The sequence below is a fragment of the Anastrepha obliqua genome, chromosome 3 (assembly GCF_027943255.1).
Source record: "Anastrepha obliqua isolate idAnaObli1 chromosome 3, idAnaObli1_1.0, whole genome shotgun sequence".
In the NCBI taxonomy this organism is placed as follows: domain Eukaryota; kingdom Metazoa; phylum Arthropoda; class Insecta; order Diptera; family Tephritidae; genus Anastrepha; species Anastrepha obliqua.
In genome coordinates, this window is record NC_072894.1 from 26,764,459 (window position 1) to 26,791,573 (window position 27,115).

General features: G+C 35.2%; 1 protein-coding gene across 1 annotated transcript in view; it reads left to right on the forward strand.

The window, feature by feature from the left end:
* LOC129241893 (uncharacterized) overlaps nucleotides 1-27,115 on the forward strand; it is a 62,480-nt gene that overhangs the window by 11,757 nt on the left and 23,608 nt on the right. The window contains exons 4-5 of the mRNA XM_054878442.1: nucleotides 10,288-10,419; nucleotides 10,641-11,261. Coding sequence (XP_054734417.1) covers nucleotides 10,288-10,419; nucleotides 10,641-11,261 — 753 coding nt within the window. The remainder of the gene's footprint in view (nucleotides 1-10,287; nucleotides 10,420-10,640; nucleotides 11,262-27,115) is intronic.

The window sequence follows — 27,115 nt, forward strand, 5'->3', positions numbered from 1 at the left end:
AAAATGATTTCGGGCAAGTGGCCGCCGCGGCTGGCTCGAATAAACTCCAGCCGAGAGGCCCAATTTTCGACCACTTTTTGCAGCAATTGGGGCCGTATGTCAGCAATAACGCGCCGAATATTCTCTTCCAAGACGTCAATCGTCTCGGGCTTATCTGCGTAGACAAGCGACTTCACATAGCCCCACAAGAAATAGTCCAGCGGTGTTATATCGCACGATCTTGGAGGCCACGCCACAGGTCCACGGCGCGAGATAATGCGCTCACCAAAAGTTTCCTTCAATAAATCGATTGTTGCGTTAGCTGTATGGCATGTAGCGCCGTCTTGTTGGAACCAAAGGTCGTCCACATCAACATCGTCCAATTCGGGCACGAAAAAGTCATTAATCATGGCTCTATAGCGCTCTCCATTGACTGTAACATTATGGCCGGCTTCATTTTTAAAGAAATATGGACCAATGATTCCCTCTGCCCATAGAGCACACCAAACAGTGACTTTTTGTGGATGTAACGGCGTCTCAGCAATGGCTTGTGGATTATGTTCACTCCAAATGCGACAATTTTGCTTATTGACATACCCATTCAACCAAAAGTGAGCTTCATCGCTGAAAAAAATTTTCTTCGATGCGTCGCGCGAACCGAACCATTATTTTTGTAATAAATTTGCACGATTTGCAAACTTTGTTCAGGTGTAAGTCTATTCATTATGAAATGGCAAACCAAACTGAGCACGAATCAAATGACAGCTGTCAAAAAGACCCTCTACGAAAAAAGTAGTGTCAACTTGAAAACCTAACCTCTAAAAAAACACCCTTTATGTTAAACCTGTTTGGTCGTATGGTGTATAAAACTGGGGTACTATAAGCAAATCGAACATAGACGTGATCCAAAGATACCAGTGAAAAAAAACTCCGGGTGGTAGCAAATGCTCCGTGATATTTCAAAAATACGCACGTACTCAAAGGCTTAAATATGCCAGCGGTAATAGATGAAATAAAAATACAGCACAAGGTACTTAAATGAATTAAACTGTCATTCTATTATTATTATTATTATTATTATTATTATTATTATTATTAGAAGGCCATTACGCACTGCGACCAGAACTGTCATTCTAACACCCACGCCATCAACTTGTTAAACAACAGCGAAGAAACGCGATGGCTACAAAGATTACATGCCTTGGACTTGATTAGATCTTACGAATAATTTAAAAATGTAAATACTCATTTTGAGAATTATTTGACCTATTTATGTGTTACTTATTGTATAACGACAGATTGCAAAAGCAAATAAAAATAATAATAAAAATAAAAATAAAACGAATACACACCATTTTTGTTTTAAAGGAAAAGGTGTGAAATATTCTCAGGGGAAAAATTCATAAAAAAACAACGAATATTTTGAGCGACTTCAAACTTCTACTTCGCCTTACAAAAATTGACCAATAAACGGTGTTCCCAAATTATTTCAAAAAAGTCTGATTAAAAGTTCTGAAATTTTGATGAAAAATTGTCGAATTTTTATAAATCTTGTGCAAAGCTTGAAACTTGGATTATTATAGTCTTTATTAAAGAATTAATTGTTTCTTTTAATAATTGAACCAAAAAAATAAAAAATAAGCGGATAATAAAAACTTTTCAATGTGTGGTGCCTACCAATTCTGCAATACCAATTCTGTTATTAAAAACTATTTAAAGTTAAATAATTTAAAAATTGTAATAATACTCACAATCAGGATGCAAAAATTCACTCACCGCTTGTCCTTGCGCGTTTGTGACGTTCGAAAATAGCCGTTGCCCATTGTGCCGCCATAGCACAGGCTGTGACTCTGTCCTGAACCTATTTTGAATGTTGGTAAAAATTAGCTTTTCACTCGCGTACAAGCAATTTGCCAAGCTATAAAAAATGATAGTGGAGAAAACCAAAATTAAAGAACAAAATTAATTAATATAGACAAATTTGTTACTGCGGTGTCAAAATCACAACTTTCTGTAAATATACAAAAAAACGCTATCATGTCACTTTTTCCAAAATACCTATTGTCTTTCACACTTCTTACAGAGTATGTAACATTGTATGCTACTTTAATCTGTTGTAAAGTTTTAAATGATAAAAAAATGTATTGTTTAAATTTTAAATATATTTATTGAAATAGTATCATTTCAAGCTAGGCATCCAGCTTGTGAAACGATTATTTTCTTTCTTGTGTCTTACATACTACGTACAAGCGTTTTTATAGTAATTTTTGTCAATGCAATCCAATAACAATTTTTCGGTGTTTACTTGTGTAATATGATTCTAGCATTCACGCGCCGCACATAAAATAATTACGTTAGCTATGTTTGCGTTTAATTTCAAGTGTAATGAACCTTTTAAGAAATATGATACTCTATTTAAACGGCACAGCAAAGTGAATGCATAAGTGGACAATAAAATAAAAACCAAAAACAAAATGTTTATGAATATAAATGTTAAGGCATATCCGACTTATAATCATACTACACCTCCCTTCTTCGGAAGAATGCTCATACAACTTTTTTTTGTATGAACATTCTTTTACATTGAATTGTTAAAATACAATATGTACATAAGAGTAATCTTAATTTTATATATATGTATATATTGTATTAATTTTCTAAGTTTAGACGCGTCTTTAAAACTACTTATTGTTGATAAATCTTAAGCCTATTTTTGTGAACTATTTGTTCTTTTAAAGATAACTTATCGACTATAGTAACATTATTTTTATTATCTATTGCTTTAATGGTATCAGGCCCACAATATTGGGGTTCTAGTTTATGGGCCACTTCATTCCTAAGTAAAACTAAATTGCCTATGCTAAAATTGTGATCTAAACTATTTTTATCATAAAATGTTTTTTGCTTAATTTTAGCTATGTCTATCATATTGCGAGCTCTTTTATGTGCTACTTCTAGCCTAAATCTTACTTCTCTAGCGTAGTTATCTATGTTATATAATGGAGTAATTTGGTCTACATTTTTGAACTGCTGAAACATGTTTGGTGTTTTTCCAAAAACTAATTCATACGGGCAATAGTCATGTACTGTAGAAGGAGTGGTGTTAAAACAGTATGTGAAGTATTGTAGCCACTCATCCCAGTCGTTTTTGTCAATCGATATGTAAGATCTTACGTATTGATTGAAAGTTTTATGTGATCTTTCTATTACTCCTAGTGTTTGGTGGTGGTAAGCAGTTGAATTAATTTTCTCTATTTTTAGCAATTCACATAGCTCTGTTAGTATTGAATTTTTGTATTCTGTACCCATGTCCGAAATGAACGTCTTCATTGGACCGTAGGTTAGAATAAACTTTTCAAATATTGCTTTCTCCACTGTCTTGGCGTTTTTGTCTTGGATGGGTATCGTGACTAAATATTTTGTCATGTCGCATATTATTGTGACTGCATAAGTATTGCCATTAATTGTTGTAGGTAGTGGGCCTATTGTGTCTACAATAACTGTATCAAATGTACCTGTAGGTGTTGGTGTTATAGTCATTGGGCTTTTTAAATGCTTTGTTATTTTGGTTTTTTGGCATTTTTCGCAAGTTTTTACATACTTAGCAACATCTTTTGACATTTTGTTCCAGAAGTAATGTCTTTTAATTTTCATAAGTGTTCTGAAAATTCCGCAATGACCGCCTTCTATAGGGTCATCGTGGTATCTATTTAGAATGTCCATTACAGTTTTAGCATCATTGATTTGGGTCACCTCATTCAGTAGCGCTACTTTTACTTTATTTAATATCATATTGCCCTTATTTTTAAAATCATTTATCGAGACAAATTCGAAAATTTTCTCGCTAGGTGCCACTTGTAAATTATTAATGCCATATTTGTCGGCCACTTCGTCGAGCATAGAGAAGAATTGTCCTAAGTCAATTTTCCCATTAACAAATAAGTCATAAATTTTTATATATGCCATTATAGATTTTCCTCGTTTGCTGTAACATCGCGTGGGTGTAATCTTTAATTTATTGTATTTCCTGACGTCAGTGTTATTAATTGGGACATATATTTTGGGCTTATCATATGTTTTAATGTGCTGCTGTGTAGTTGGACTGCTGTTATTTTTTGACATTGATCTAGTCACTATTTTGTATAAATTTTGATTCTTTTCATTTATTTCCTTTAAGTCATTGATTGTAATGCGAGACAAAGCGTCCGCGACGTGATTATCTTTTCCTTCAATTTTTTATTATGCATAGCATATAATTTTAATGCTAATATCAATAAGGTTATGACTGTGATTATAATTAAAGAAATTTTGATTAAATTTAAGCCAGTATTAACGACTACTTCGTTTACTACATTGGCATTGGGTTTATCAACTTTTGATAAAAAAAAAATTTTTCCATTACTGAAAAATTAGCTATTGGGGACCTTATACCGTAAATCAAATAATTTATAATGTAAGGATATATAATTTTGTTTTTACATTGAATTTATTTATTAATTTTTTTTTTTTTTTTTTTTTTTTTTTGAACGACAACATTTTGAAAAATTTTGTTTTTACATTGGATTTATGAATTTTTTTTTTTTTTTTCAAGTTAATTCATTTATTAAGTAAGCATATTATATTAAACATATTAAAACATTTTCATAAAAATGACCTTCTGAGTAATTTTTACAGTCAAATTTTTTATAAGGCAAACAGAAGCCAAAGTTGTTTAACTTTAATTTATGTAAAAGAAAATTATTTTTGTCTCGAGCGGTTAACGCTTACAGACTCTAACTGTCTGCATTCAATCATGCACAGTATTTTACTTAAATTCTTTTCTCTGCTGGAGCAGGAATTCCAATTGGGTTATGCGCTCCCAGATTGCGCTAGCTTTTTCCCAGGATGGTGGTGGCTGCTGGTTTACCTCCCTGATGAGTATGCTGATTTCCCTCTTTTGGATGGAAACCTCTTTTGGTTTTTTGTTGTACTCCTCCAAGGAGATTGGTTGCGGCCCTTGAGCTGGGTTGTTCATCTTCCTTCCGCAGCTGACGGATCGTTTTGGCTGATCACGTCAGGACTTAATATTTGGTGCTTTTTTAGGGCACTTGCAAATATATTGCAATTTTTGGTGCAGATATCGTCAGCACTCATGCAATATTTTGCACTTTGTTTGTGCAAGAAACTTGCATTTTATAGCTTAGCAAAATTAATGCTCAAGCTGGCAGGATCGCCATGTAATCTTTTAAATGATAAAAAAATGTATTGTTTAAATTTTAAATATATTTATTGAAATAGTATCATTTCAAGCTAGGCATCCAGCTTGTGAAACGATTATTTTCTTTCTTGTGTCTTACATACTACGTACAAGCGTTTTTATAGTAATTTTTGTCAATGCAATCCAATAACAATTTTTCGGTGTTTACTTGTGTAATATGATTCTAGCATTCACGCGCCGCACGTAAAATAATTACGTTAGCTATGTTTGCGTTTAATTTCAAGTGTAATGAACCTTTTAAGAAGTATGATACTCTATTTAAACGGCACAGCAAAGTGAATACATAAGTGGACAATAAAATAAAAACCAAAAACAAAATGTTTATGAATATTAATGTTAAGGCATATCCGACTTATAATCATACTACACTGTTATAGAATATTTTAATTTGATAGTCACATTAATTTCCTCTTATCTACATCAAATTCTGTCTTAGGTTTTATGCGACGGGCCTTTTATACCCTGAAATTGCTATTTATTGTATTCGTTCGCAGTAGGTTGGAATACGCCGCGTTTGTTTAGAGGCCAAGCCATAAATTTTTAATTGAAAGGATCGAACGTGTGCGAAAGGTGTCTCTGAAACTTGTACTAAGATTTGTAAGATTTTCTGAACTTATCAAATTTTACACATTGAACAACTTCAAGTGTTTAAAAAGTGGAAGACCGATTCTTGCTCTCTCTTTTGTTTTCTATGTTATTAAAGGTGACATTGATTGCCCATATCCTCAGCAAAGTGTTACTTTTCTTACACCTCCCAAAACTCTTTGTATTGCTCTTCGTTCCTGTTTAAATAAGTGTGATAAAGATTATGCTTAGAATGTTCCTACTCCCTAGATTTCTTAGTTTCAAAGAAAGAGTTTTCTGTACCATTGAACTCTCATATATTATATTTCACTATTCTTTAGTTTTAGTAATATAGTTAATACGAACTTATGGTTCCTTAACTTCTAAATAATAAAAATAAAAATATGTAAGAAAAAAAACTGTATCAGTACAGGACTGCCATCTTTTATGTCGGTATGAAAATATTGAATAACTTTGAAAAAAACAACAACTGATTTATATAAGTGGGGTATTTTTATTTGGTTTACAATTTATTGAAACTATATTTTGAATATGGTACAATATCAACCAAGTGGCTACCTTTATTGGCAATCACAAACTGGGATCTTTTTTCTGCGCTTGTCATCACCTTGACAAGCATTTCGGGTTTTATAGCGTCGATTTCGCGTTGTTTTGGTGTAAACCGATCCATGGCTGAAATTGTACTGAATTGACGTATCGAAAACATGTATATTGAAGTCGATCGGTTGGTAATTGACAAAGTTATTCAGCGTTTACCTACCGACATAAAAGATGGCGCACCCTGTACTTTTCTTAGAAATCTGAGATCCCTTCAAAATTGAAAAACATGTTTAAAATTAAAGAATATTTGTGAAGAGAAATTAAATAATGTGATTAAACTATGTCGTTCTGCAAACATTGTCTATCAATTTTACGGAAAAGTGCATTTGTTCCTATGAAAATTCAATGGCAATTGTCAAAACCTTGGCGACACGGATAAATATTAAAATATATATATATATATTATATATGTAGGTGACTTATTTGTTTGGCCAAAGAACCAATTAGAGAGTAGCATCAGGAATTTGTTTTTTTTTTTTGTTGGCCCATCTAAATGTATAAATTGATCATTCATACTATTCGTGAATGTTACTCATACGTCATGCCTAACTTGCATAAGTGAAGATACATATTTGGGTCGCTTGGGTAGCTGTACAGCAAATTTTTTTGATTGTTTTGCATTTGTTGAAGCCAATTTTGCGGTTTAAATTCCTTTATAGATAATTATATGTGGCGTGTTCACTATATATGTACGAGTATGTATATACAACTGCTTGCCTAACATACGTATGCATGTAGCGATACTAATTATAAAGAATTGAAAACCCGCTTACGTAATTAGTGTTATAACAGAGTACTATGTACCTAATAATTATAGCAGCGAATGCATGTGGGCGCTTTGACGTGTCATCTTAGAAGAAAGCTCATACCTTTGCTATAGCTTTGCTTGGCCTATAGTTAAATATCGAGGCTTGATAGTGGTAAATCTAATGAGAGTTTATTAAATACAAACAATGTAGGTACTGGAAATATTGGCTTTGGCTCTCTATGTTAAAAAATGGTGACAAGGCTGCCACATATATCGAAAACTGTAAACGAAGGATTATAGCTCATAAAGAGATAGCAGTATTTCTAAACCGCAAATGTTCTATACGGGTTCGGTTCGTCTTCGGCACCAAAATAAGAATAGGCGAGCATTTCTTAAACATTTTGTTTTCAAAAGTTGTATAAACATTTAGTTTTTGTAAAATTGTATGATAACTGGTAACAAAGCCCACATCTTCTGTGGCAAAAAATTGCTTTTCTGTATCTCGATGGAAATGCCGATAAGCTGTGGTTTTTACATTAAAATATAAAATTCTTCAACTATGAGTAGGTTTTAAATAATGACTACATGCACATAGGTAAAATATTTATTTTTTTTTTTAATTTTACAAGCATGCGCTGAAATTAATGTGTCTGAAATTTAACTGAAACCCTTTTTTACTTCTTTATTAATAAAAATATAAAAGTGAAAAAAGTAAAAGTTGTTAAGTGAAACTGAAATTTGAAAGATCGAGCCAAGAAGCACCAGGAGATTTAGTAACTCATCAAACACTCAGGCATCAAAAGCTCCGGAAAGTCAAGGAGGAAAGGAGAGAAGTAACAGAAGGAAAAAGATAAGGGGAAAGGAGAAAAGTAACAGAAGGAAAAAGATAGGATAGAATAGAGTAATAGAGGTAGTTAGACCAGTGAGAATTTTCCAGATACTTTGATAAATCCGGAAATATTCTCCAGTTTGAGGGAAAAAATTTTACTTGTTCTCGTGACATCGGAATCTAAAATTCGTAGCTTTGCTCTAGCAAATGCGGGACACTCACAGAGAAAATACTCAGTGCCATCCGCCTCTTCTAAGCAAGACGGGCAAATCGGGACCTCAATGATTCCAATGGTGGTCATATGTTGAACCAATGGATTGTGTCCTGTAATAATACCGACTATCAACCGAACATCTTTTCTTCAAAGTATTAGAAGAAGGTCCGGCAGTTTTCTGTTCGAGTTTGTCACAAAATACTTTGCAGTTCTGCAGCGTTTCAGACCAGAGCATCGCTCTTTATGTAAATTGCAGACGTAATCGCTGATCCACTTCTTGGTTTCTGCGGAATTTCGATTACTGGTCCGTGTGAGGTAACCGCTGATCTGCAGTTCGCCAATTCATCTGCAATTTTATTCGCTTGAACCTCGCAGTCTCCTGTAACCCAGATAAGTACGAGCTTGTTGTGTCTCTTTCAACAGAATTAGGCTTCTTCTTCCATTCATGAACAATCTTTGAGGTTCACTTTATGATCTCCAGAGCCTTCAGTGCAGGCTGGCTGTCACTCTAGTCTGTTTCCCGCACCATCTCCTATCAATTATTCACTCAGCTATTTTAGAATGACAAAAATTCTGGTTAGGAAAAATGTTTCCATTCCTTTCATAGCGTAATGATACTTATTACAATCGTTTAAGCACCATCCGGCTGCAGAACCTATTTAATTATTGGATTCATCGGTAAAGAAAATATCCGCCAAATGTCTTTGAATGCACTCTGGACTACTCCAGTACTCACGCAATCGATATCAAATTTCCTTCCAAATGAAACTATAATAATAAGGTCGTCCTTAGGTGTCAAAAACAGTGGATACTGCTCAGATAGCATCTTAAAGATTTATCTGTGTTCCGAAGTTCCGCCTTCGTGCCAGAGCCCATATTTATGGAGCCTACACATTGTTTTTATTGCTTCCTATTTTAGGTATCTTAAGATCCAAGGGGAACAAATCAAGCATAGCATTTAGGGCATCGCCGGATGTTGTACTCGTGGCACCTGTAATGTAAGTTATTGGGTACTAGTTTCCTTGAATATGTTCGGTTCGGTCTTAAAGATCGGTCGCTCTCTTGCTGTAAGTATGCTTTTAAATAACTGAACTGTATATATCGGGTGTTTTTTGAGAGCTTGCGAACTTAAAATGAAAATACAAAACAAAAATATTGTTGGAATAGTTTTTTTTTATTATAAAAAGTAAATTATAAATATTATTTTTGGAATATGATATCCGTCATATGTACGCCGCAGGTACCAGTTACATGGTCAAACTTTTTCCAATAAATCTGAATAATAAATCTAAATAAGCCCCATCAGAAAAACGCGACGTAAACAATGATCATTTGGCTTGAATTCTTTCACGAGTTGTATTTTATGGACACATAATCCAAAATCCTTACGTAAAATTTTCCACGTAGTCGAAGAACAAAGGCCAACAAATTGAGAACGACGCCTTTCGGCGTCTTTTTCAACACTTCGCTCTATGAACTTCGCGAACAGATTTTTATTTTTTTCAAAGTAAATTTCCACAATTTGGAAGCGTTGTTCTAACGTTAAACAATTCATGATGACTTGCCAAATCTTACTGAACAGAAATGTTACAACAGTTTGCCATTCTCAGCTATAGTTAGCGATATCGATAGTTCTCATACAGCTAAGAAAACACTAAGACATATGCAGAACTGTGCTTTTTACCAACCTGCTATTTAAACTTTCCTTTATTGTATTTCTTACTATTTATTTATTTATCGATATTTGCTCATTTCCGTACGCACTTCGCATATAAAATATTATTCATTTGCTTATAATTATATCAATTTTTATTATTAAAATAATAATTCGCATCCATTTTTTGTAAATTTCACCCCACAAGCTACTCATTCATTGCTTGCCATATTTTTCATGCCGCAGTAATTAAGTTTTTGGTCATTTTTTTCGGTGTTGCCGCTTTAGAATTCACTCCATCGCACTAACTTCATTCCAAATCCATATAACAAAACAAAGACATGAATTATTTCTTGGTTTGTTCCATTTCTTTCAAAATTATTCCTTTTTTTCTTCTTTTTCTTTTATATTTCGTTCTAAGGCAAAACTAAAACAGTTAATGAAAATGCGGAACAACCAACCGCCAAAGAAAGCAACTTTGCATCAAAAAGCATGCAAGCGCATATTTTAAATCCAAATCTATCGCTTACAGCAGATGAAAATCTCTCAAAAGGTATGATGAATCTGCCGGCGCTAATGGTCATCGCTAGTACTGCAAAAATAGTACTGCACATGGCTCGCTTCCATTGCTCATCGCTAAGTCGTTAATCATCTAAATTTTCTTTTTTCTCTATATATTTTCAACCCAACACCCTTGCAAAATTTCTACATATGCATATACACATACATACATATGCATAACATGCTCATAACGGTTTTTCTTCTTCAATGAAGAGGAGGATCTGACACAATTAAAAATTTCACAGTTACGCGCTCAACTACGCGTACATGGCTTAAGTCCTGTTGGCAAAAAGGATGTGCTGGTGCAACGCTTGCAAAACTATTTACAGTTAAAAGCAAAAAATACCATCACTCATAAATCATTTGATATGCAAGATGATCAAACGAAAACAAGCATAACGGAAGAGAAGTCATTAAAAGATGAAAAACTAACAGAAGAAGGCTATAATTTGGCTGCAACAAATGAGAAATTTTCACACGAGGCACCACAAACTGAAATAAATGTGTCAGAATCTAAAATAAATGGGGTGCATCGCAGTTCCGTAGTTGACCAGCACACCGAAGAGTCATCGTTGGCTAAATTGAATGAATTGTCGCTCCCGCCAATAGCAGAGACGGCAGCAGCCAATGCCGATAAAGGCGTCGAAAGGTCTAATGGACACCTAACTAGTACTTCGGGGTTAGTTGCCAGTCCAAAAATAAGTGGCAAGAGCGCTGCTGATGACAGAACAAATGATGACAACGACGATCGTCATGACGACGATGACGAGAAATTTCAAAATCATTCCTGCATTAAGCATTCGGTGGAAAATGTGGTTGGGAAGCAAGCTGAGGGTATGTACAGTCATTAGTCTCTTAATACTCACTCGTATGTGAAAAGGTTGCAAGAATATGCTACGCAAGTTAGTTTTAAGGGTGACTACCGTACTAACAACATATTTTCTATTGGGTTGTATTTTCGGATTATATGTAAAAAATGTATATTGTAGAATGAATCGTGGGTATTATTTATAAACCATTAAGCATGACAAGCACATCATTTGGATGACCTTCAAATGGAAACAAGATTTCCAATAGCTTTAATACTTTTTATGAACATATTATCTACCTACTGCTAATATTTTTGCACCATTTTTAGATTAAAATTTTCTCAAATTTCAGGATTTAACTTCTGTTCTTCGATGGGGGTTAATTCACTGCTCGCGTTAACAGCAGTTCACTACACCCAAATTATGTGCACTTATGTTAGTGGAGTCAAACCACGTCAAGTGGGCCACCAATTTTCCATCAAATTCCCGATTTTAAAATCAAATGCATTTTTGGATAGAGAATTGTCACATACTAATTGCTGTGAATAGTTTTTTTGTTTCGCTTTTTGTTTATGTTATTAACAATTAAATTTTTTTGCATGATATTCTTGTAAAATCAATATCTCAGAAACTACAATTGATAATTGATTAAACTTATTTCGGTTACCGAAAAATTTTTACTCTATCGATTAACGTTCATAGACTGTGTATTTGTTGAAACAATAATTTTTAACAATAATTTTTTATAAACAATCCAATTATTTTGCGTTCTTCACGCTCTAAATGGACAATATTACAGTCAGATTAAGCGCACAAGGCTCACCTTTAATAATCTGTAAAAAAAACTTTGTTCATCCAATCCGTTCTGAAGATATCGAATTTTTTGTCAAACTGTGTAAAGTTTTGATGCGCAGTATAGTCTGGTGCAACGCGCCGCGCTTCGCAGTTAGCCTTGCATTGTCCCATGGGACCATACGCTAAAAGGTATAGCACTTAAAAAAGACATAAAAACGGATTAAAGATTCAAAAAATGAGATGTTACATACTAAAATTTTTATTACATACATCCATATCTACATGAAAACATACAAAATTTAATTAGTAATAATACTCTCGAAACAAGATGTGTCCTCGGAGACAGACGTTTTTCAAAATAAGGTGATATGAATGTCAAAGAGATAATAGCAGATATCATGAACGAAAAAAAAAATGAATATACAGCGTGAGTAAATGTTCAACAAGGAAAAATAATTTTGAATTCAGCATTTGTGGAGAATATAAAGTCTGCTTTACGAGATTACATAAAGCGTTCTATGTGCAAAAATTCAACGTCAGTTTGTTATTTTGGGGAATGTAAAAAATGTCCTGGAGTGGTTCCGATCATTGGTGAACTGCAAAAAATAGTGACTGAAAATAACGTTGAAGAAGTCACGTTTACTCAATGGATCAACACTGATCGCTAACTAAAAAATTTTAAATTAATTAGCAGTGCAATTTCTTGTGGACTTTTTTTGTGATATAGTACACACGACGGAACACAAAACAAAGTTTTCAAGTTTCTCAAATTAAACTTTTTTGTTAATTTTAATTATATAACGAAACTGACCTTATTAATAAAATGTTTAAAGAAAATTGTTCACGGTAGAAATGACTTTAAAATTAAATTAAATTAATTGGATTTTTTTTACGAAATCACTAACTAAGTAATTGCGGATTTCACTCATAGATGACTTCAGTAGAGGTTTTAAGTTTTCAGACGTAGTACAAATGTAAAACACATTTTGTTATTTGATAATTGGCAATCAGTAAAAAAAGGTTTTTGATCGGTTTCGTAGTTTTCGTTTGGCGTCCATTGAAAAAAGAAAAATCAAAATGAAGGTTTTGCTTTTTTATTTCCGCAAAGGGAAAACAGCATCGCAGGCTCATAAAAAGTTACGTGCTGTTTATGGTGACGAAGCTTTAAAAGAACGACAGTGTCAAAATTGGTTTGCCAAATTTCGTTCTGGTTGATGACGCCCTAATCGAAGCAGTAATCGATTCGGATCGTCACAGTACAACACGTGAGATTGCAGAAAAGCTTCATGTATCACATAGTACATGCATTCAAAATCACTTAAAACAACTTGGCTGTGCTCAAAAACTCGATGCATGGGTTTATCACGAACTGAAAGAAACGCATTTAACGCAACACATTAACAGCTGCGATGTGCTAAAGAGACGTAATGAAAATGATCCATTTTTAAAATGACTGATAACTGGCGATGAAAAATGAGTTGCTTACAACAATATCAAACAGGCCAGGTGACCCAACTCAAACAACATCAAAAGCTGATATTCATCAAAAGAAGGTTTTATTATCAGTTTGATCGGACTACAAAGGATTTGTATACTTTGAACTCTTACCACCCAACCGAACGATCAATTCCCATGTCTACATTGAACAACTAACGATATTAAACAATGCAGTTGAAGAAAAGCGGCCCGAATTGACAAATCGAAAAGGTATTGTATTCCATCATGACAACGCACGGCCACACTCATCTTTGGCCACTCGGCAAAAATTATTGGAGCTTGGTTGGGATGTTTTGCCACATCCACCATATAATCCTGACCTTGCACCATCTGGTTGTTTCGATCTTTACAAAACTCCCTGAATTGTAAAAATTTCAATAATGATGATGATGTCAAATCGTACCTGATTCACTATTTTGCTAATAAAAACCAGAAGTTTTATGAACGTGGGATTATGATGCTACCTGAAAGATATCTAAAGGTCATTGATCAAAATGGGCAATACATTACAGAATAAATCTATTTAATTCCATGAAAAAATTGTTTTTGATTTTCTAAAGAAAATACGCAACTAATTTCTTGCCAACCCAATAGTTGTAAAGCATAGAAAACAGTTGAGAAGGGGAAAAGTTATTATGCGTCATGAAAGATGTTTATTTCCTCCATGACAATATTTTTTCCTGTCAAAAAGTACTTACGGTTTACTCTGTTCTCGTTTTTTTTTTTTTTTGTTTTAATGAATCACCCACTTGCCCAAAAGTGAGGTTATTTCGAAATGTCATAAAAATCCATAGTCAATTTTTTTGCATTTTATTATTGGCAAATATATATTTGATGGATTCAAATAGTTTGAGTTATTTTATTTTCCGTAATTAGGAAATAAAATTGAATCAAAGCTGAAATACCATATATGCACATACTGATGCTGCATTTGTTCATGGAATTGAGAGAGTAATGATAAAATGGCCGTTGACCATTTTGTATTTTTATCGAGCCTATCTCATGTTCCAGCCCACCTTCTTGAAAAACTTCAAATATTTAAAAGCTCTCAAAAATATGCTCATTTTTAGTAGCTTATTGGATACTCATAACTTTTCAACACTTTCTTAACTCCATTGGGCATAGAATTTACCAATTTGTTAGTCTCTACGCCAGTAATCTTCTCTCTCATCTCCCTTTCAAGACTTCTTTGCTTGTAATATTGCGTTTCCTTATATTTCTTTCCAGAAGCGCCCATAAGTGTTCATTAGGTATTAAATCTGACTGGAGTGGATGTGTTGGGGACATTATAGAAAAGCAATATGAGCAATACGCATAATTTGATAACCCCAGCATTTCAGCAACTTGCTTTCAATTTAGTTTGAAAATATCCCATTGAGCAAACGTATCCATTATTGAATCAATAAACTGCAATTATCCCACGCCATCAGCTGCTATGGGGGGTGTATGGACCGACACGCTACACTCGATTTTTTGAAAATTCTGGACGTATAGTATGTAACCTCTTAAGTCAAACCCATTGAGGAGAAGTTTTCAAACCTCCCACAGGAGCATTGATATGGCCAAAACATATTTTTGTTTATGGTTTTCAGGCTCTCATTACGCGATATTCAACACTTTTCATGCACTACAAAGCTTCAGATTACAGAAAATACCTTTGCCATGGTGGCACAGCAATTCATACCGGGTATTTTTTCTAATACTCGATTTAAGATAGTGTAATTTTATCAAATGTTTGAAATTTGGTTTGCTGGTAATACAATTTATGTGCATACCTATGTATCTATGTATTTGTTTTTTTTTTTTCTTATAAAATTTGTACATGCCAAGTTTTGTGGCATTACTTGGATAAATGTCACAGCCTAAAGCCACTGACATTTAAATGCTTTCCTTAAACCCAACCACAAAATCTCACAATTGCAACCGATGATAATATAAGCAGTGAACCCTACCTGCAGAGAAGCCGTTTCTAAATATTTACATACGTACATATGTATGTGTAACCTTAGTCAGCTCAATCAGTAGCTGTTTTCCTTTACTTATTTAATTCAACTTTAAATTGATTAATACCAACCGGCGTCGCAATTTTTCATGTGAAATACAAACAACTAACGAACACCACAAACATCTATTATAAATACAGCTACGGTCAACTTATTAATTAAAAATGGCAGGGAGTCCCTTTTATTGGCAGAGGTCAAGTTTTACAAAAAACGTCTTGTTCTTAATTGGCGCGATAACCGCTTACGCGACTTTGGCCGAATTTAATAAAGTGCGCCAGTCGTTTCTTTCTCGTGCTAACCGGCGCCAGTTGGGCACACCAAGTGAAGCCAAGTCCTTCTGCACTTGATCTTTCCAACGCAAAGGAGGTCTTCCTCTTCCTCTGCTACCACCAGCTGATACCGCATCGAATACTTTCACTTTTAACCATTCGGATGACATGACCCAGCCAACGTAGCCGCTGTATCTTTATTCGCTGTGCTATGTCTATGTCGTCGAAAAGCTCATACAGCACATCGTTCCATCGCCTGCGATATTCGCCGTTGCCAACGTGCAAAGGCCCAAAAATCTTGCGCAGAATCTTTCTCTCAAACACTCCAAGCGTCGCTTCATCGGATGTTGTCATCGTTCAAACTTCTGCGCCAAATTTTCCGATGGGGTGATTAATTTTGTGCCACCTTGTACTTTGCCACTCCCGTACCCGTATTTCAACAGTTGTAGAAGGAAGAGGAAGTTCGCTCAGCGTTTGGAATTGACATTATCGACTTTTTGTGGTTAGTTTTTTAACTTTAACGCCTAATGGAATAATCAGCCGAAACAGTGATGTCAATTGGTCGTCTAGAAGACTCGACATGGCTTCACTAGACTATTTTTTGGGACGCCGTTAAGATAAATTTTACGTCAGCCGGAATGTCGAAAATCGCAAAAATGTGGTGTAATCAGGTGAAGTGTTTTTGGAGAAAATAGTGACTCACGCTCTGTAGAAAGTATTAATGGGCATTTGCCCGAAAAGGCACAGTTTGGAACGCCTTCGCCAAAGGAGCCCTTTCTCTCAAAACATACTCATAAAGAATTATATGAGATCGCTAAAAAATGCATCAGTTTGTACAAAAATAGAAAAAGGGTTCACTTTTCGTATGAAAAAAAGTGAAAGGTAATTCCGCGGTCTCCATCAAATTCTCGCACACACTAAAAAAAAAAAAAAAAAAAAAAAAAAAAAAAAAAAAAAAAAAAAAAAAAACTAAAAGTTTAGTTCCCAAACAATACATTGGAAGTCATATTATACTTTGGGATGTTGGGTTTTAACTCATGGCATGAAGTTGAGCTCATTACACAAATTATGGGACGTATGGATTAGCCCACCACACATTTCTATAGTGAAGAGCATAAAGCTTTCTTATTGCAATGATAAGTAATATGCGAATCACAATAATATAAAAAAAAAAAAACTTTTCGAAAACATTTTTACGCTTCTTCTTTCACACATAGCAGCTTTCACTAGAAAATATGTCTCTAAAAATTTTATAGAATAATTTAACTGTAACATATCAGTTAGTTAAATTTCATAAAACTTCTTTAAAAAACTGAAGAGGGCTACTTCAACAATCATAAGTAGGAGTTAAATTGTTGTACAGAATTTTTTTCTCTAAATACAGGAGTCATTTTTGAAATAAATTCATGTATAATATTTCAAATAAACAAAATTGCATTCTTTTCTCAAAGTTTCAACCTAAATTGGGTTAAAATGAAGCAGAACTCACGCACAAATACTAATGCTTGGAATTAGTTTCGTTCCGGCCCTAAACAACAATGTAAGGATTCCTCGAGATTATGTGACCGGGAGGTGGTCGCAATATATGTAATAAATAAAAAATACTACGAAGTTAAAATATGTTTATGAACTGAGTTAAGTATAGTTACAACAACAACAACCAATACACATGGATCTTATAAGAAGAAGTGGTCAATATTGCTAGCGAAAATTTTAAGCATTTACAAAAACAAAAAAAAGCATTTCCAAAAACCAAAATTCTTTACGGCTGCGCTTCTAATTAGTTGACCAGTGCTGTAAGCACACATAGTCGTATGTACGTGAATTCGAGATTACATATATACTCTGTATATTTGCACATATATGTGACAAATGTATGCGCTTTGCATCCATAATTAATGAGCCTTGTTTGTGCACGCAGATATGCAAAGGGACGAACACGCACTTCGACTCTTGCATGTGGCATGCCACAGGATTATTTATAAATATGTGTACATGTATACACTGTGTTAGGTAATTGTAGCACTAGTGCCTATTGGCAAAAACCATATAAATCCAAATTTCAAACTTTGTGCAAATCAACAAAAAGAATACAAATTTTCAGAATAATTTTACGCTTTTTAATCAGCACTTTTACGCAGTTTTATACCCTACTGAATTTTGAAAGAACAAAGTATGTACATGTGTGTGGTGACTCAAAAATCGGATTGAATTGTTTTCAATTTTTTGTTATAACGCTTTTTTTTATTCTTTCCAAAAAAAATTTCAAAAATCAACGCGATTTTTGAGCCTCTTCATCGCACCAAAATTCAATGGGCTATAAAACTGCGTACTCAACATTTTTCTAATGAATTTGTTACATTTTTTATTTTTTTGTTTTGGAAACTTCTATGTATGTATATGACTTTTGTAAGAGAATAGATTATATTGTCATAAGCAAATTATTAATATTAAATGAGTTACTGAGAACAAAATGAGAAAAATTTTGTCAAAACTTGTCAATAAGTCCTTGTGCTTGTATATCTGCCATAAAAAGTGGCTCATAAGCAACCTTTTGCAGTTCGTAGGTGGCATAAAACTGTGTGTCTCTCCATTTGTGTAACAACAAGAAGTCGCACCCCAAAATTAGTAGAAGGAGCTCAACCAAACATTCGACAAAGGATGTAGGTGCCATAAATACATATACATACACATATAAAAATATGTATGTGCATATTTGCATCATCACCCATACACATATAGTGTAACAATTGGGAAAGTCAAAGGCAATAAGCTCTGAATTTATGCATATGTTGTGAATTTTGAAAATGTTGATTGCTTCAGATAGTCGGAAAGACGAATATATAAATACAGTTTGTCAAGAAAATATTTTGGCTTACTCAAGTAATTTGCGCTGTTTTAACTAAAACCATGGGTTCTTACTGATTTTAAAGAACCTTTCAAAATTATTTCATTAACTTACTTAGTTACCAGTACTAAGTCCGTGATCAGTACTCAGTCAAGTGATCGTAAGAGTGATTAGTTGATCAAAATATCAAATCGCACGTAAATTATAAAGAACCCAAAAATGCCTGGAAAACAGATATCATTAGAAATAATTCAGTTAGCCTATTATAATAGGAAAAACCGTGCAATAGTTACCGGAAATGTTTCAGTTTGCCAAGTTTAGCAAAAGCACAATTATATAATACATTCTGTCAAAAAAGTGCCGGGAATTGTTCAGTAAAACGCAAAATAATTGTTTAACCCGGGATTTGTCGCTAGGAAAATGCAAACACAGACGGGTCGCCACCGGGTAAAAATTACCACATAATATATAGGTGCATAATTAATAAAATATTTATTTTACGTAGGGAACGCGTCTTTTGTTTCTATGCAGAAAGGTACTTGAAGCAGCAGGTCACGGTATATTGTAGAAAAAAAGTTAGAAGTGGTTTTATTACCTCTGTGGCATATTTTACCCAGTAGTGACGAACGCCGGGTTAATCATCGAAATTTATATTGTCGCCTTCAAAATAGGCTCCATTCGAAGCAATAGACATATGCCAACGATTAGTCCAGTCAACAAAAAACCTTTTAAATGCGTTTGAAGTGATCTTCTACAGCTCCTTCAACGAATTCTCCTCTATCGACTGGCCTGTATCGACTCAAAGCGGCATCCGCGGAGTGGCAATTTAAGTTTTGGGAAAAGGAAAAAGTCACAGGGGGCTAAATTCGGTGATAATGGTGGTTGTTCGATGATATTTGTCGAGTTTTTGGTCGAAAAAGTGTTCACAATATGAGCCTTGTGAGACGGTGCGTTATCATGGTGCAAGGTCCATGAGTTTTCTTTCCGCAAATTGGGTCGTTTCCGACGCGTATTCCCTCTCAAACTTCGCATAACTTCCAAATAATACTCTTCATTTACCGTAGAACCATTTGGAGCGAATCCCGAGTGCACAGTCCTATGATAATCCAAGAAAACGAGTAGCATGACTTCCACTTTTGATCAACTTTAATGTGGCTTTTTGGGTTTCGGCTCATGTGTATAGCGCCATTCAGCCGCCTGTTGACTGGTTTGCATGTCAAACTCATATTCTTATGATGCGCTAGATAAACATTGGGTCCGAATTCACTAGCTCAAGCATGTCTTCAGCCATCTTCTTCCGATGAATTTTTTGAAAGAAATTCAACTCTCTTGAAACGAGTCGAGCTGCCACGCGTCTCATGCCCAATTGATGGTGTAAAATGTTGCGAATTGATACGTGAGACACGCTAAGGTCACGAGCTACCTCCCTCAAACTTCAATGATGGATTTCCAGCACCGTTGAAGACGTTGATGAGTGACCAGATCGGCCATGTTTTTGATAAAACACACTCGTTATGAGCTTTCTGCAACATTTTCAACGATTCGGCATACGAAATCCCGTTCAAAATACCAAATTTAACACAAATCCTTTGTTCGATATTTTTATCCATTGTGAAAATTGCAGAGACAATTGCAGGTGACTGATATAATTAAATGAAAAAAAAGGTTAATTAACTTAGTACTCTATCACCGAACTCGTATATTCGTTTCGCTAAATTGGCTGGCAAAAACCAGCATGGAGTTGTGAGTATTTACTTGGGATTGATTGCGGACTGATACCGCCCCAAAAAGTTCTACACGTGGTTGCGGTATTTCGGAGGCATGTGATTGACTTCAAAGAACTACATACGTTATCTAAATACATATGTGTATCTATATGTCTGGCGAATGCTGTTTATTGAATGTATGTATGTGTGTATCAGACATGTTGTTACCCGAATCTAAAACATTGCAAGCCAAAACACTGAACCTCAAAAAAAAAGCAGATAAACAAGCCAAATGAGCAGCAAACTACTAAAATACTTTCCCATCTCAGTGGTTTAACTTTGCCAACCAACCAGTCTAGCAGCCACGGTTCAGAATACAGAAGGATTTCTTTGTGAATTTCTGGTACCAGTACTACTGCTGCCACATTTCACCGAACATCAGCAGCACCAATGCCACTATAGCTACCCTGCAGGGAAAAGCCAATACTAGCCATACTAGAAACATTATATTTCAGACACTGGTATTTAATAAAAGAAGTCATACTAATTCAACATTGACCAGAATAATACCACTAGTAAAATGATCAATTTTTTTGCAAATAAGTGGATTTTTTTTTTTTTTGAAAAATAATTATCGACGCACCAACGCATCGCGATGATTAGAGAATTATATGTAAGTAGATACTGATAAATAAAGAGTATTTCAAAAGTGACGCCTGTACTGAAAAAATCATATCCACGCCTTTTTGTATGTCATTTTTGACATTTGTCAAGTAGACAGATGTACAATTTTACACATTGGAACAATGCGTTAAAATTATTCAATTTTTTTACGAAAATGGTCGATCTTTAATAACAACATAGTGCAAAATTTTTTTTTTTTTTTGTGGAAATAATCAAATAATCAGAGGTAGGTGAAAAATTTTCAAGAAACTAGTTCGGTCGAGAACAGAAAAAGGACTGGTACACAAAAAACTCGACGTTCTGTTGAGAAACCTGCTGCTCAAAGTAGCGAAAAGTGTTGCTGAACAACCTTCAACTTTGGTATCTCGCCGTTCTCAATAAATTAGGCATTCATAAATTGACTGTTTGGCGGATTTTACCTGTAGAAGTGCTTTACATTTAAATGATGCCATTTTTCAAATATTATTATTAAAAGCCGTGTTTTGAATAGAAATATAAAATTAGTGAAATCTGAAATAATCTAATCTAAACGTTTTATTTCAAAACAACAACCCTGTGCGTTTTTTGAAAAGCTCTTTAGAATAGAAACTGGTTGAGCTGAAAAGTGAACTGGTAATATTCTGGTCCACAACTAGCATTTTTCTCTGCAGGGTACCCTCCTCACGATGGTATTAACGATGCTGTGGCATGTACGAGTACTGACGTGATATTTAGGACAAACTAAATTTGCGTTTATTTTGTTATTATTAGTGTTTTTGTGTTGCGGTTGGCGTAAAAGCAGTGGAAAACGTTAAATCAGAAAAAATATCGAATGAGCTAAACCCGCCCAATTGAGGTCAAATTCAAAAATTTAGTGGTAGAGGAGAGTAGACTTGAAGGTTTAACTGATTAAAACTTTTAATTACCTAAAATGTATTTTAATGCCAATTTTTTTCAATCTTAAATCGATGTAATTAAATAGAAATATATTTTAGGTAGATTACGCTACAAAAAAAAGTTATTTAATATTTTTGGGTCCGGTGGAGACAGTTGTGTGTTACAGTTTTCCATCATTGAGGTATAAAGGAGAAATTTCATAATATTCTTCTTTACCATTAAATTGGAAAGTCGTAGAAGGCTGCAAAAAACTTGTTGTTAGTTACTTATGGGCCAAATGCAACAGAAAATCAGTGGTTCCAACGATTCCATTGTCAAATCAGGAAACCAACAATTCTGTCAAATCATTGAAATCATAAAGTCGGACCGGCATGTAAGCACATATTCATTTGCCTAAGAACTGAAGAAAGAAAGAACGCTGACTATAGCAGGATGTCTCTTCTAACAGGTGCTACTTTGTACTAAGTAGACAATTGAGTAATAAAATCCTCTCTTGACGAACAAAACTAACACTTGTCTGAACAATACGTCTCTCGTCATGCTCCTCCTAAACTTGAACGATAACAAACCTGGAGCGACGGCCCTTAGTGTGTTCGGGACAAAAACTTTACGGGAGATTTATGAATATTTACGCCCTAGCAACATGGACGGAAAATGATTCAGCTGCACTGGCTAAATTATGACGTACGAATAGACACACACGCACCGACTCTGCAAATGTTCGAAACGATGCCTGAAGATGGTAGCAGAGGAATAGGAAGGCCTTCACTGCGTTAGAAGCATTAAGTGGAAAAGGATTTGACTTCAATTGGCATTTGTAAGTGGTGTCGGAAAAGAAACTGCTGGCACGCTTTGATAAGAAGAAGAAGAACAACTGGAGATTAGCCATGAAGCCATTTACAACTATTTGGATGTCACATGAACGGACGTATCAAACGAGCGCCATCGGGCCCAATTCAGACCTGTACTACTAACAACTGGTCAGAAACATTTGAATCAGTCCCGTCGCACCAAAGACATGAGGAGCCTGCTCACACTAAAACAAACCTCTCCTCTCCGGCTGACCTCCAACCGGGACTGCACACTTGCGAGGTGATCGTGTCTATTGGATTCAATAGAAACCTGCGTCCAGGCCCTCTGCTTGGGACTTATGAATGTAATACTTCGTCGTCCAATTACTTACACTGAAGGTGGGATCATGACCAATACCGTCTTGTCACTGTATGATTTACTTGTGAATGATAAACTCAGGCGCCTGTGATTGTCGTCAGTTAGTCTCTAGTAGACCACCACTGGAACTCTGCTTCTAAATGAATACAAACTCCGACGTCATAACAATCAGCCTTTAGCTGTTGCTATTGAAACAGTTTCGTTCGCCTTTCCTCATCGAGCTCACTCAGCGACCGCATCACCAGCTTAGCAAACTTGCACGCCGCACATAGGGGTATTTGAACAATCTAAGGGGCCAAAAGTATTTTTTGGGTTTAACGTGTGCTAATGGATGTTTCTGAATAAAACCAACTAAAATAATGAACTTAAAACATTTATTGAATGAAATATAATATGAGAATGAAGAAAGATTTACAAGATCAAACATAAAAAAATATAAACAATTAAAAAAAGCATCCAATCAAATGGTATTATCTAGATTTTCTTCATCGCAACGTGAAGAAAATTCTAGGTTTGGATCGGCAGGCATGAGCATTTCCAATGTTTCTGGCAGAAATGATTGGGACTTTCTTCTTTTTATTTGCCTCCTAGAGCTCATTAAGGGGTCCGAGCTTAAAAGGAGGCGGTTAAAAATATACCTGTTGCAATTTTCTCTGGTAAATTTTCGGGCAACATCTAGCCGGTAAGAGCGGAAATGCTTATTTCGGGCTTCTGCAGCCTCTTCAGAGAGCTGGCCAATTGGTAACAAAGCACTTTTTATTATAACAGCTCCATGAATAAGTATTTTGTGCATTGTGGGTGTCATGAAATGCCACGGATAAAGATCCACATATAATCGAGCAGTTTCTGTTGAAATATCATATTTTTCAGGATTAATTTTATGACCACTAGAAATTGTTTCTAGAATAACTTTCAGTCTATATATTAATTCGTAGCTGATGCCTGTTATATCGGATGCTAACTGAGGATTGTCGAAAAATCTTCGGCTTGTGTTACCGTCATTGGTATTACCGAAATTCGCCTTTGGCATATCTATTAACAATCCCGTTTCTTGGCGAAACCTGGCCTGGATCTCGTGTTTTCTCTCTTTCTCGAGGCTTTTTTCAGTTTCTCTTTTTCTTGCTCTATATTTTTTACTGGCAACTTATAAGCCAAAGGGAGAATGCTCTCAAATATTCTTATCCTGGCATGTAATACCGAAAGGCCGAATTGAATAGCCTCGAAATTAACATCTATTGTTTTATCCAAATTGTTGAAATCCTTTGAGGTTGTGCCGCAAATGTAGCAACGACTGGTTGATGTGGTTCCTGTGGCAGCATTACAGACCTTTCCGTCAACCATTGTCATTATAAATTCGTGTTTCCGACAAAATCGAGGAGAAGATGGTGTTGGATTTTCCCATATAGTCTTTTCCATGTTTTGGCCGCATACTAATTTTACAGGAACAAAGCAGCTTTGAAAAATGTTCGTATCTGAATCCGTATCATTTTCAATCTTTTGTTTGAACTGGGTCTGTTGGGACCCGTCGCAATCCCATTTACAAATTAATTTAAGGGTCTCACATTCTTGGACCTTCAATGTTGTTAGTGCCTCTTCAAGGTAGTCCGATAATCGTCTAAGGTCGACCAAAGGTTGCAATTCGGCTTCCGCACCCGTACTATTTACAGTGCAAGATTCTGGTGGCGGATAACACTTCTTTTTTTTTCTTTTTGTAAAAGACTATAACAAGGAAAGAATTTCTTATTTGTTCTTCTTATTGTCTCGTATTGGTCTCGTGTTAGATCTGCATCGATGAACATTTGCATTGATTCCTGGACAGATAAGGGGCAAATTTTATCTTTTGATGACTTTGTTCGATAATAGGCCTTTTTATATTTGGTTTCGCGAGTTGGCGAAGTAATGATTTCTTTTAGCACATTCGAAGCATCTCGTTTTCCTGACTTTCTTAATTCTACTTGCGTAGCATGCACGATAAGGTTTTGATCAAAATTAGAGCGCATTTCCTCAGTTTTTCTTCTTTTACTTCTTTCGCTCAGATCTCCAAAAGATTTACTCGGTCGTCCTGTTCGATTTGAAGGACTGTCAGCAACAACGGGAATGGCGAAGGTTCCGTTCAGCCAAGATTCATTACTTTTTAGGAATACCGCTTCTTTATAATGAGCTTTAGTCCATCGATTTTTAAATTCTGATTTGAAATGTGCAAAATTGCTTTTCAACGTCTCAATTTGTTTGTCAGAGAATCCTTTAATAGACATAAACTGATCTTTCAAGAAATTTAGCCTTGCCTCTATGTTGGGTAAATTTTCATTGTTCATGAGGTCAAACAAGTACTTTCTAGTCACAATCCTCATTCGCGATGTTCCCATTGAACCTAACACAAATAAATATTTCGCTTAATCCCTTGTAATGGAAAAGACCTTTTTCATAAAATTTTACCAACAACATTCAAAGTACTAAAATACCGTTTATCCGGACTTATCCGGATCAAATTCTTTGATGAATTGTCAAAACAAGGTACATACTAAACAATTACAATCGAATCTTAACCGGATCTATCTCGATAGTATTACTTATTGACTAACAAATATAATTTTAAGAAAAAAAAAGTAGTTTGAGAAGGTGTGTACTTATAGGGTTGAAAAGTTAACTTTAATACTTGAAAATTATAAAGATTCTAATTGATTTCATTCATTACTAACCTGATGCTTCAGAATCCATAACTCTTTACTCCACTGTTGAACACAAAAACATAAAATTTCACTTTTAAAGTTTGGGTTTTGCAAGAGTGCCGAGAACAGATAACGTACACGAGGTGATACGATCGAATTCCGACTGCCGTTATCGTATGTCAAATGCTTGTAGGGTGCGCGGGAGGGGCTGGCTTTTGTTCTCGGAAGGGTCAGGTACCAGGAAGTCATTTTTGTAAATGTATTTATTGTTTTGTAAAATGGACTTTTGACCCCGTAGATCTTTCAAATACCTGTATGTGCGCCGTGTTGAGATGCACATAATGCTCATTAGATCAGACACGCTATTTACCCACACAAATGAGAACTTTTAATGAAGTTTTTCGTGAAAAGGTCTAATAGAGTGGTAGCAAAATTTCCCTCTCAAACAGTCCTTTTAAATTCGGGTCGTTCCGGTAACGTAGAACAGACTGTCGGGGGTGACACCCCACCTTCCTCTGCCTATGCTTTAAATACTCTTCCTACGCTTTAAGTGTAATGAGTAATATTGCCTGAGTGCCATCCATAATCCCATTTCATTTCATTCGGTGCCATCCTTTATCGGTGGAGTCCCTTTCAGAGAAACAGGTGTAAAATTCATATTAAAATTTAATTAATAGGTCTATCGATAAGTTCGTGCGGTTTTACAACAGATGGCGTAACTTGATTATTATTCCATCGATCCACATTTCCAAACATTCATTGGAGAGCTACTGTCGTAAGGCACAAACGTCAGTATAAGTTTTTTATTTGAAGCGTAAACAACAATATTTTTACCACACTTGAAAATGTCGAATTTCGTGCCAAATAATGTGTTTTTGCGGGGAATTCTTCTTCATTATTTTAATATGAAGAAAAAAGCAGCCGAAAGTCATCGTATCTTGGTGGAAGTTTATGGTGAGCATGCTCTAGCTGAGCGAACGTGCCAGAAGTGGTTTGCACGCTTTAAAAGTGGTGATTTTGGCTTGGAAGACGAAGAACGCGAGGGTGCGCCGCCAAAGTTCATGGATACCGAATTGGAGGAATTGCTCGATCAAGATCCGGCTCAAACGCAAGAAGAGGTTGCAAAAACTTTGGGAGTTGATCAATCAACCATTTCCAAACGTTTAAAAGCCATGGGAATGATCCGAAAGGTAGGCCATTGGGTGCCGTATGAATTGAAGCCAAGAGACGTTGAACGCCGTTTTATGGCATGCGAACAACTGCTTCAACGGCACAAAAGAAAGGGTTTTTTGCATCGAATTGTGACTGGCGATGAAAAGTGGGTCCATTACGACAATCCAAAACGTCGGGCAACGTATGGAT